This window comes from Cuculus canorus, chromosome 12 (assembly GCF_017976375.1).
Source record: "Cuculus canorus isolate bCucCan1 chromosome 12, bCucCan1.pri, whole genome shotgun sequence".
Classification (NCBI taxonomy): domain Eukaryota; kingdom Metazoa; phylum Chordata; class Aves; order Cuculiformes; family Cuculidae; genus Cuculus; species Cuculus canorus.
Window position 1 is genome coordinate 9,770,543 of NC_071412.1, and position 13,044 is coordinate 9,783,586.

Genomic DNA, 13,044 nt, shown 5'->3' on the forward strand with positions numbered 1-13,044 from the left:
GATGGCTGAACGGGAGGAGCGGCTGTGGTCGCAGTATTGGCATCACCATTGACATGGAGAATCTCTTCCATTGTATCCTGTTTACAGTAATGCTTATCCAGAAAAAACAGCCTGCTTCCTCCATCAAACCATGATATTTTTGCCCACCTTCCAGGTCACAAAACACACTAACGGTGTAATGGATACTGGGAAGAAAAGCAGGCTGAGTCCAAACCTAAATGAGTGGGGCTTACATAATTAGAGGGTGAGAGAAAGAGAAACTAGAATCAGAAAAACAGTCTTTTCAAGGTTTCCAAGGCAGCGAGTGGCTGCTTCTCACACAGCGAGCACCACAATCGTGTTTTCAGTTCTACAGCATCAGTTTCCCCTACGATGAGGAAGAAAAAGTTCCCAGTCTTTTGAAATGTAAGCACTTTTAAAATAATAGCTACAAGGTCTGGGCCATCATGCTTTATGTGAGCAGTTGTGGTGATATTTTCATTTATTTGGTATCATCTTCTGATATTTTGTTCCATTTGCAGGCGAATAATTTGTAATGTTACATACAAAGGACTCTGGTGTCATGATCTTTAACTTTTGCCCTGCATCTATTAGTGAAGATCATTCAACTGAGATGAAGCCAGCTGAAGGAAATTCCTCTCCAGCAAGACATGAAGGCCAATGATGGTAAGAAAGATGCGGTGCTGCTTTGTCATTTATTGGTCCCTATTTAGTATGTTTGTCTGATTGGTGTAGGGAAAGGTCCATTTATTAATACAACCAGCTCATGTGAATTGTAGGCAGCTGAAAGAAAAAAAAGAAGCTAAAAGCAAAGTAATGACTGAGTGGAACAGTCCTAAGAGAACTTTTGGGATGCTTCTGAAAACCACATGAGGATGGTAGGTCTGCATGCCTAAGCCTCTTCTAGCACCACACTTTGGGCAAAAATCTTGAGAGAAAGGAGCTCCAGCAGGGAATAAAAAAACACTTTGCCTTTCAGCAAAAACACAGACAATTTCTGCAAATCTGTCAGGACACCAACAGGTAAAGCAGTGAAGAAGCTGACACTAGGAAGCATAGGAGTGTTTCTGTAGACAGATGGATCTTTCTATGTAGGTCAAACTTTTCTTTTCTGCCAGCCTTCTTTCTCACTCCTAGGATGACACCAGCTGCACCAGGCTGTACCGCTGGTTCCTCATTCTCAAAAGAAATTTATTGCAGGTGCCAAATACAATCAGAACAATGTGGATAGTTCAAGTGATGACAGAGAACCACAGCCAATGTGCTGGGAGGAGTAAAATGTATAGTCAGCTTTCCTATAGTCTGCACAACCAGGAGACAGATGTCCTGGCCTGTCCATACCACCAGGTTTCCGAGGACAGTCACCCCAGCTCAAGCAAGCCTAAAATCTTCCCATTAGTGCCTGGAAAACATAAATGCTTCCTTTTGAGATCAGTGTTTAGTGAAAGCTCCTTGTTATCCACAACCATGCTTCAGTAGGAATAAACCAGTTAATCCACTGGTGCTATATCAGTGCATTGTTGCATTACAATTCAGAACTTCATGCTTGCTGTTGTTAGGGTAAAAAATATGAATAAGTTGTTTAGCTAGATTTCATTTCCTTACTCTCTGCAAGGTCTACAGGTTCATTTCTCAGTGGGCTTTTGTTCCAGCACTTAACCTGATCTTTTCAGCTGCACCATTGATCATTTCTCGGTTCCTGCCCTGTTCTGCAAGAAAATAGCTCCGCATTACCCTGTGTTCTGTGACTTCTGCCTTTACCCTTGGTAGAGCCCTCACACAGCCATGCCAGAGAGGGGGGATTTGTAATATCACAGTGGTTGGTTTTTATCAGAAAAAAAAAGAACCCTTGTTCTTCCCGGGACCAAAAGCAAGAACCACCACGATAGGGCTTCCCTCAGAGGGCATCCAAGCACACATCTAGTTTCATCTATGGCCAGGGAAAATAATAAACGTGACTTCTTTCTGTTAAAAGAAAGAGAGAAAATAAAGAAAGTATTATTTGGCTTTCCTCCATCACCCTACCTCAATCTATTTCTTCTCTGTTCTTTACCCAGCTAAACTGCTCATTCACTGTGGAGTCCAACAAACCCTTTTTGTAATGTACTAGTCTTGCTAGGTGTGGGAAGGAGGGCATGGAGATTAATGAAGTAATTACTCCCAGCCTGTTACTCATAGAATCTGGCACTTAGAAAAAGCTTCCATGGTATTTTCTCTTGTGACGAGGAAAAAATAAAAAAGTGATGTTGCTTGGCCAAAAGCTTATTGACTGAGGAAATCAGCTCCAAACATCCATACCTCAGGGTAAAAGCTGGCTTTCTTCTTCTCCATTAGCTAATGTTTCACACGTTAGGCTGTAAAATTGTTAAGTGGAGTATTAGGGCTTCTGGTTTCTCAGTGTGAATGACACAGAAGGGCACCTTCTTACCATGGTAACAAGCAAGAGAAACAGTGTTAGAGCTAGGAAACATTCAGAAGTAAAGTTAGAGCAGAAACAGTAAAGATGTATAGGAAAGGGTTTGCTCATCAGAGGATGTTAGAGAGTATTACTGAGATACTGGGTAGGGGGAATGGGGAAAAAAAGAGTCATCAATATTTACATCATTGAAGTAAAATACCCCAGGGTCTGGGGCTTCCATGGGTGTTGGAATGGAAGCAAAATGAGGCTGGGACCGACAGAGTGCCGAGTCTTACCACTGCAGGTATCTCAACCAGGAATCTTGCAGTCTTCTTCCTTCAGATGTTTTTTAATATATTGACTTTTACAGTTGTATAACCTCCCATCTATTATCCTTCCTTATTTACTGAATTTTCTGTTCTCAAGTATTTGTTTCAACCCCATCCTCCTTAAAGTAACACTCTCTTGAGCCATAAATATGCTTTTTTAGTTCTTTCTAAGATCGAATCCCTATTCCACTTAATGAACACTTGGCCCAAAACAGGAATGACAGCAGATCCAGGAGAACTCTGAATAGATTTCAGCCCAGGTTAGCTCTTTTATTTTTAATATTAAGTATGACTAATCTCCAGTGCCTCCAATGGAGAAGTAAGTGTCCTAGCCAAGAGTTTTAATACTTCCCAAAGGTTTTTGCAGCTGATCCAGGCTGGCTAATAAGCCTATAGCTTGCATACAAGCTTTTAAACATCTGCTCCAAGTGCACCATTTTAGCCCTTTGAGTTTGGCCTTACATGTGTTATTTTTGGCTTGCACTAGTGACTGACATGTTGTCCTGCTGACTGTGTTATTTCACATCTTGGAAACACTGCAGGCTGTGAGCTACAGGACTCTCCGTTTGGGAAAAACACACATTTCTTCTGTAAATCTGTGTAGTTCAAGTGTGTCCTAGCAAGAGTCACCTAACAATGACAAGTAGGGAGAGAAATGAGACGGGTACTGAAAAGCATTAATATGTAATTGCTCAAACAGTAGTGTAACAGATAGAATTTGATCGGCTGGAATCTCAAATATTGGTGTAGAAGAGGAGTATTTTTAGATATGGACTGCTCCAGCCCTGTTTAAAAATACTGACAGAAGTTAGAAGGAGAACTCAAATTACTGCGTAGGGTGGAAATGGCCAACCTACAGCGTAACATTTGCAATTTTCTGGAAATCTTTGGGATTTCAAGCAGCTTGGGGCAAAGTGTACTTCACACACATGGTGACTGCCATGTGTTCAGCCCTCTCTACTCAGAAGGCCAACTGCCAGGATTTGTGTAGCATGTGTTTGTGCTTGGATAAAGCATTACTGGAAAGGAAACTTATGCAAACTTCTCTTTGCTGCGGTCACCTGAAAAAATTCCGCACACAGTTCTAACACTGTGGTTGTTTTATAACTCAAGCCCAAATGATGCCACCACAGAGTTTTTAACCTTTGGGACTGTCTGTTCGTTTCCAGAGAGGGAAGGGTTTTTTTTATGAACTTAACAAGCTTTAAATTTATGCTTAAAAAGTACAAATACCTGTTGCATCTATTGCATGTCCCGTGTAGATGACTCCATCCCAGAGCATACAGCACTTGCAGCAATGAGGTACATGTTATGCCTCAGCATTTGTCACCAAAGAGTCCCCATTTCCTCAGACACATGCAGCAATAAAGTGCTCAGAGTATTGGAAGGACAGTTGAGTTTGACACAGGTTTCATTGATTCAGCAGATAATAATCCTTCCCCTGGCATCACAAATAGTCTTGGCAGTGCCCAAAATGAATGTTTGAGTGCTGAGGAGCTGTTAGTTGCTGACATGGTGGGAGATTAAATTCAGCCCAGGGAAGGGTGGAGGATTGTTTCTGGTTGTGGCTGCAAAACAGTAAGGGGTGAAAGAAGAAGGGCAGGAATATCCATCCGTTTATATGCGGTTTCCCTGAGATGACCCCTATGGATACATTTATTCTGACTGCTCTGAATTTAGCATTTGTTTGCTGACATGTTTGGGATTTTTTTACTATTTGCTTCACGCTGAGCTTTTGAAGGTTCCTGAGATCGTTCTACCTGTGTTTCCATACACCTACATGTCTGCCTTTTACCTGCCCCAAAGTATCAAAAATGTGGGTCAAATTCTGCCAGCTTTCAGCTGAAGCCAAACGTCAGCTGAAGCACCACTAGGAAATATGCTCAGAAAAGAGACAACAATAGATCGGACCAGAGTTCAAACCTTCCAAAATACTACAAAATCCAAGCAAAAAGCACATCATTATAGAAATCCAAGCTTCGCTTCATTGCGTTTGGCTTTACTTAGAAATGCAAATGGTTGCATCCCCTTTCCATCCAATCTGCCTGTGAATATGACTTTGAGGAGGTACAGCAGAGAGCACTCAACTATGCTTTTGTTATACCTTGTTATGCTTCAGCAGAAAATTTTGAAATGAAGCCCGAAGACTTAACGTATCAATAAACACTGATTTTGGCATTTATTGAAGGTACAGAAGAAGCTATAAACATTTCTGGATACTCAGAGGAGAGCATTTGCACAGTTATGTTTGCAGACACTGTCTCCCAGGTTGATTAACGAACAGCAGTAATGGATCTGTAGTCAAAAACAACGCTGCTGGACTTCATATCCACATGCTTCCCTGTTTGAGAAAGGCATTTTCTAGGTATTTGAAATGGGCTGGTTAATCATCAAAACTGGAGCTGGTCAAGCAAGAGGTAGTTCAGAGAAGAGTCAGTGGAAAGAAAAGTAGACTGCTATGTTTCCTAAGCAGGAAACAGGTCTGAATAACATTTTGTTTCTTCTGAAATAAAGAGATGCTTCATCTGGGTTGACATCAGGGAGTGTGGTAATGGTGTGGGATTGTGTAGACTTTATTTTATTGATACCGGGTATAGGCAAAAAGTGGGGTTTTTTTTAACAGTTATGTTTTGTGAAACACTATCTACGGAGATCAAGAAACATTGCCTGAATAACAGTGGCTCATGTCTTAAAATATTAACCAGAGTTCTTGCACCAACAGTGTGAGGGAAGATGATCTTTATCCCTCATTATACCCAGTTTGGATCTTCTATGCTTGATTTGGTTTTCGGCCAGTACGATCGTTGTGCCAACACCTTTTCCTGTCCACCTTTTGTTCTAAAACTACAAGAAACAAATTTATGTCACAGAGCATTTACTTACTGGAAACTTGATGTTAGCTAATGTTTGTAAAATGCTGTGAAGATGCAGAACACTTCAGAAGCGCTCCTTCTGAATGGTGAGGGGAACAGGTGAGGGATATGCATGCAGCATTCCTGTACTTGCCTGGGGAGAGGAACGATCTGTTTGGCTTACAGAGGAGAGAGCAAGCAGTGCTGAGGGTATGGTGAATTGAAGAGAAGAGCTCAAGGGCAGTGTGGTTAGACATTTGGGAGAACAGAATTGCTGCCAGCCTCCGCTCCAGATTTCAATGCTTTTATTACAGCTACAAGGCTAATGCTTTCTCTTTACTGATAGCTGTGGTTCTTTGCAGTGCACATCTTCCTTCTCTCCTTCCTGAGTGTCTGCTGAGGTCACATCTTCTCATCTGCTCCCTTGGCTTCTGCATTTCAGGGGGGGAACACATGTTGTTACTTCCCTGTACAGTGCCTGGTGCACCAGCCCTTCCTACGGGACTGGGTTGCACAGCATTGCTGCGATGAAGCGTGACTTACATCAGGGACAACGACACCGCCAATTTTGACACAGAGAGATACCTAAAGGAGTTTCCGCACCGTGCATTCAGAGAAGCGTAGCTGTGCCCATGCAGTAAAGCCAGCTCAGGAAAGCATAATCCTGAGCTGTTATGACTTAGAGGGAGACAGGCTGTTTGCTCAGGGGCTGCAGCACATTGATACGGCTCTGCTGCCACTGCACCCATCCCAGTTTCTCCATGAGGGAATGGAGACATGAGATCAAGAACTTCCAAGAGATGCCAGGACACATTGTATTTTGTCTTCCAAACTCAGAATGAAGGGGCAGAAATTAAGTGAGAGCCAGGAGACATTGCAAGTTCAATATAGCACTTAATTACCAGTACTTTTTCTCTGCTACAGGTTCTGGTCTGGTAGAGTTTGGGACTATGTCCTTTCCCTGCTGCCTCATCTCAGATACTTTGCAGATGTCATGAAAATTCCTTCTCTTACCTGCTCTGGCACCCATGCTACAGATTTTCTTTGCTGATGTAGGCATCTCACCTTTAGTCTGGTGATAACAACGTGATTTCTGTCCTGTACATCATTGCTCAGCTTACGTAATACTTGTCACAGTCTTTACGTACCACCTACAGAGAGGGTTGGATAGTTGGCATGTTAGTGAATCCTTCTTTAACTGTAAAGAGCCAAAGAGAGCAGATCTCTTAACCAGAAAACTCTTGCTAGACTAACTCTAAATGAAATTCTTCTTGGTCCTTCCTAAGAGCTAAGTACTGCTTACTGAAACTTCTCTTTTCCAGTTTAACTCTTAAGATGTCTTACATATTCTCCACCCAGAGAATACCTACTAATAAGATCTGAGCACACTCCTGCAATTTCTTTCAAAACAAACTGTTACCTATCCCTAAAGGCTTATTTTCATGTCAGGACTCCACCTTAATTATTATAACTTTACTGATACTCCTGGTTTATGTATTACTAGCCTGTCTTCCAGCTTGATGACTTCTTTCCACATGTAAAGGTTCTGGGAATTGGAACAGTGGAGATCACCCGTGGGAGAAGGGGAGAAGTGAAAGAGCAAGAAATGGTCAAAAAAATTGGCAAATTTCTCTATTCTGTCTGTAAGCCCCCAAATATCTGAAGAAAAGAATAAAATAAGAAAAACAGAATTGGAATCTAAGGATTTGGTAGCTCAAGGGAAGGATCCAGCTGAAGTGTTCTAAGTAAGAAAATTTTCCTTAAAATAGAAATTCAGGTGGACCGAGCCAATGAAATTGAGCCGACTTAGTCTGACAATGAAGGCTGGAAAAAGTGAGTGGAGCAGTTTTTATGTCCCAGCTCTCATGTTCACATTTTTAAAACAAAATACCTCACTGCATGCCTGGAAGTTGCAGGGGTAAATTCTCCAGCTGAAAAGATTTGCCTCTTCATGCTGAGACAGGATTTTTTTACTGAAAAATTGACCTAGAACTGATTTTTTAAGAGGAGGAGAAGTTTACAATGGTAAATAATCCAAAGCTGAAGAAAACTATTTTTTTGAAATATCCATTTTTACTTCCACTAAACTGATTTTCTCCAACATTATTATTTTCTATTTCTGCCATTAAATCCAAAAGTGCTTCAGCCCTTCACGCCGCACCATTCTGACTCCTCAGCATTCCAAGGGCCTTTGCGGGAATTAAGTGCGTCTCACAAAAGGACACGTTTCTAGGGTGAAGGTTTAATTTGATTTCAGACAGTGTGACTGTGACTGGATGAAAAAGCAAACACAAACTTCCTCATGTCTCTATATCAGTTCTGTTCGTGGGGGCTCTAAGAGTAAATCAGTTGATTCGGTCAGGTGGGAAATCAAATGAAGCAATCCTCCTCCTACCAAACGTCCAGCCAAAAGTAACTTAGCCAGCTGGGAAATAAGGAAAACAGTGATGTCCTGCTGGTCCAGGCCAGCTACACATTATTATCCTCCCCTGGCAGGAAGGCACTGCCATGAAAGTTCAGATCAGCAGGGGCTCCATGGCATTACACTTCTGTTAGAAGAGCTTAACCGTGAACACAAGAGTATTTCTGGGTTTAGACAGAAGGGCTGGTCGTGGCTTTTTGGTGCAGCATATGCAATTTACATTTTGTCGAACATATGCAGTGAGCTACTTCAGCAACTAGAATATCACACAGCCTTTCCTCTTTCCTTCTGTTGAGGAATCTTTCAGGGGTCCTTCCATACTGGACCTCTCCAGTAGTAGCCCCTGCAATTTCTCTTCCTGAATGACAGCAACAGATCCCCAGAACTTACATTCCTCTGGCAGTTCTGCAGTCCCATACATAGGCAAGGGGACACTTCAAAGCAATCTTTCCTAAAAATCTTGTCATCCCAGCCAGCTTCCTTGTAACATCCATCTGAAATGGGTTAATACACTTTTTCTAATACAGAAGGGTAAGCTGGAATGAGGTGGTCGTCACAGGGGCACATCCAGAGTGGCACGTCCTGCTGCACAGAACAAAGTGCAAAGAAGTGCCAAAGCAATGCATTCACACCAGTGTATCCCATGCCTCAGACCTCTTTGGGAACCATCTCAGCCAGCCAGCACTTCACAGAACCACAGAAATGTTTAGGTTGTTTAGGTTGGAAAAGACCTTTAAGATCACCTAGTCCAACCCTTAACCTCACATTGTCAAGCCACCACTAAACCATGTCCCTAAACACTAAATCTACGCATCTTTTAAATAACTCCAGGGATGGCAAATTCCTTGGGGATCTCAAATAATGCACCACTGTCGGGTGCACACATGCCCTTCGAGAGAGAGCAGCACAGCCAGAAGTCTTGCCCAAATTTCCTGATATCTTTTAGTCTTTTTCAGCTAAACTGTACTTCTGCCCAAGGAATACCCCAGTGATGCAATGCTTCAGTTGATGAGCTGGGATTAGAAGGACTTTATATACGGCCTTTTTGATTAAGTGGCTATTATCAACTAAAAACTTGGTGCTTCCTATTAAGTGCTCTTAAGTGCGTGTCCTCAGTTTACTCACTCTGTGCTTGCATTATGCATTGGAAGAAGCAGCCTGACCATTTCACCTCATCCTGGCCCACTTTGCCAACACTAATAAGATGCTCCACCTTGTTGAGTGCTAGTGTAAGAAAGGCAATGTCCTGATGGAGCCTTTCCTTTGAGATGTTTCTCAAAAATCACCACATCTTCCTGTAGTTTACAGTGTAAATTAGCCCAGCTTCTGTGAACTTTCTGCTTCCAGACAAGATCCTTCAGTGCCTCTCCCTCAAGGCAGCTCTCTTCTTCCAGCAGATCAAAGCCTGTACCACTCACAAAAGACTAAAACAATAGCGCTCTCACCTTTTGTCTTTGTTTCTATTACTGTGCCAGTGCAGTTTGATTTACTGTCTTCTGCAGCATCTGTGCTCAGGCTTCAGTGATTTCCCATAATAGCCCAATATAATTTTTGTGATCCATGTTCAATTTATACGCGTGCTCCACTTTAATCCTTCTGTCCAGATCAGTTATTTCATACTTTTGTACATCAAATTGCATTCACCATCTGTTGGCCCAGTCGCCCTACATAAGCCAAACCCTCTGAAGGTATAATTGCAATATTGTTCATTATTTGCGTACCCCCTTTCCTCCCAATATACATAATGACAGGAAAATTGAAGAAATTATTTAAATCTAATTTAAATTCCCTTCATGTTCTTTACATGGCAGTGACCAAAATAGTAGCTAGGGTCTTTGATAGAAGCAGCCATCCATCTCAGAAGAGCCTTGATGCCCTCAGATAGCTATCTGTGAAAGCGAGTGAGTTTTTGTAGGACTGGAGCGTGGTGTACCGGCATTCCCTAAGCTGACAGCAAATGCTATCAGCACATCCGCGTGCTGTTAAATCATTGCACAGAAGAATTCCAATCTGGTTAATCAAAATCTGATTTTATATTGCCACATCCATGAAATAAATGTACCCAAAACATTATTTTCCTCTTATCTATTCTAATCTCTATTTCAGCCAAAGCTCGTTGTTCTAAGACTTGCACTATGCATCGTGCTTGGGCAGTTTTTCAAGCATCTACAGAGAAAGCTTGTAAGCACCTCTTCCCCGGGGATTCCTTGAGCTTTGATTTATTTTTCCTGCAGCCAGGAGGCCACCCACAGATCTCCAGTTCTGCCTGACCTGCTTCTTTTCTCCTCAGCATTGAGAGCAAGGGCAGGGGGGCAATAAGTCTCTGGTAAGACTCACAGGTTAGTCCAGACCTGAGTTTGCATTTACCTTTAGGACTTATAGTGGGGAGGAAACCACTGCAGAGCCACAGGGAAGTACCTCTGACAAACATCAGAGGTACACGCTCCAGTGAAACACATTTCACGAGCGCACACCTCCTAGGGGAGCAACTTTGGGGGAGATAAATAAGACATGTAATTTCTTGTCAGGCTGTTCCATTTCCCACTGCTCGTTTTAACAATTACACTCTGTGACTTTTTTTATTAAACAACTGAAAAGAATAGATTCTTGTAACCTAGAAAGAAAAATTGCCTGGAGAAATGAAACATACCCAGACTTAATTTTCTCTCTTGCGCTTTTTGAGGTGTTTGCAATGAATATGTTTTCAGTACAGCAGCCAATAACTGTTAAAAGAGAGGGCACAACTTTCTTGCCCTGAAGTCAGTGGAAGCACTGCCATAGATTAGAACCAGGATCATTCCAGTCCCATGATTATTTCATATGCAGCTTTCTTTAAACCTTGTTTTTGAAGTAATTAATGAAAGAAGTGATTGCCCTTTAGTGAGTGGTGTCTCAATGTGAATTGTAATCAATGCTTCTTCCGAGTGCTTCTTTGCACTGATATCTGTACCAATTAGAGGCTTCTACTATGGAAAGGTTATGCAAATACATTTTTATTTCTTATTATTAATTATTTTTCAAATGGGACCAAGTTTTAAGAGTGTGAGTGGACTTAGAGCTTCAGTAGTGGAGTTGCTCTTGTAAAGGAGAAACTGCCTTTAAGACTGACCTGGAAAATATATATTCAAGGAGCACACATGCTAAATGCTTCAGCACTTCTCTTTGCTTTCAAGACCAGAAGGTTGTACATAAAACACAGCTCAGTATTCATGACTACAACTTCAATGCTTTTTTAAACAGTGGTGCTTCTGAACTCAAGATCAACCTGTTGTAAACAGATAATAAGATCAATCTGAAAGCCTATTTGTTTACTCAGCTGAGGCACCTGTGAAATCAAAATAAAATGTGGAAGAAAAGTATCTGCCTTTGAAGACCAAATAGAGAAGGATACAACTGATAAATGGATACCGAGACAGACATCAGCCTGCCCTCTACAAACATCTATGTTTAACTCTGATTCAACAAGATATAATATGGTATCATGGAGACAGAGATTATAGAGTTTGCCAGTAATATATCTGTCTGGTTTGGTGCTGAGCACATGCTAAAAATGGGGAAGATTGTGAAGGGAGAAAGGATGGGGAGTAAAGGCTTTTGTTCTACACAACATGCGAGTCATTAAAAATGCATCTAGCTATACCTGGAATATTTCTCTTGCCAGGGATAGAAATACAATCCCCATGAAGCAGCTACAACAGTTTTGTTTGTCTAGTTTTCCCAGGCAGATTCCAATTCTGAATCTTCTCCAGTAGAGCTGTTTCTGTTGGTGTCGGTGCCAGGGCAGAGCAGGTCCCTCAGGTCAGGAGTGAGATGGCACAGGACTTCTACATTGGAGACTGATGCTCGATAAATAAAGTACACTGATAAACTTGAAGACAGACTTGTAGAAGTAAGTGTTAAGCATTGCCACCGCTACTGAGTTTCAGGGTTATTTTTTAAGGTAACATCTAGGTTATGAACATGAATATATGGCACTGCAGACTCAGCCATCTCAACATGGCCAATGATGAATGTTTATTTCTAACATTTCTCACCTGGGTGAGTATTGATTTCACTTCTCACACTACACTAGTCACTTCACCAAGCTGCAATCCAACATTTAATGTGTTAGCCACACTGACTTGTGGGGACTTGTGGTCTGTAGTCTATCATATGGTGACCTTTATGACTGGCATAATCTTGATTATGATAAAAAAGGCTGATACAGAGATATTCTCTTCATTATTTCTAGCACTAGGCAAGGGGATAGTTGAAGGAGTAGTAAGGTATCAGTAAAGCAGCATTTACTGTCCCCTGTAGACAAATGCAGTGATTTTTTGTATAGTTTAATTTTCTTTTTAAGGACAAGGACAAAAAGTTGGCTGGACAGTCAGCTGAGAGGAGGTAAGTGATCTGTTTTATGAAAGAGTGCTCAGAATAGAGGCATCAAGGATGAAATTCCTCACATTAACTGCTCATACAGCTTTTCCCAGCATCCTCATTCCCCTCCAAAATCACTAAGCAGCAGAGAGTTTGTATTTCAGATTGAGGGATGAGCCAGTGACATCCTGAAGTCTTGTAAAAGCTTCACGTTTGTTCAGCTCAGCATGGAAGACACTCAAGCACTCTAGCAGCATCCAGACATTAAAAATGACCAGGAGAGCCCAGCCCACAGGGAGTCTGCAATATCAGATGCTGCCCTAGGAGCTGGAAGGTCTCCGCTCCCTTGGGGAGCCCTAATAGCACAAACTGCTTTCTTAACCGAGATCAGTCTCCCTGCTTAATGTCCTCCCCGCTCACTATAAGAAACAAATTACAGAGGCCTTCTTCATTCTGATTTTGCCATTTGGTAGCTTTCTTTGTAATTCTTGACTTCTTTCCACCTTCCAAACTGTCCCTCCTTTCTATAAACATTGATGCCTGTCCCAAACATTTTCCAGTTATTACACGTGTTGTATCAATGTCCCTTAGAAGGGTAAGAAGCTGTGACTTACGGTGAGATCCTCCCTACTGTGAAGGGTTAACCTGATCTTACATGCTAGTCAAGCTCCTAAACTGACCCTC

At 41.8% G+C, this 13,044-nt stretch overlaps 1 protein-coding gene across 1 annotated transcript in view; it reads left to right on the forward strand.

Moving 5' to 3' along the window:
• The first annotated feature begins 536 nt into the window (after nt 1-536).
• SLCO3A1 (solute carrier organic anion transporter family member 3A1) overlaps nt 537-13,044 on the forward strand; it is a 171,854-nt gene continuing 159,346 nt past the window's right edge. The window contains exon 1 of the mRNA XM_054077611.1: nt 537-666. Coding sequence (XP_053933586.1) covers nt 661-666 — 6 coding nt within the window. The 5' untranslated portion in view covers nt 537-660. The remainder of the gene's footprint in view (nt 667-13,044) is intronic.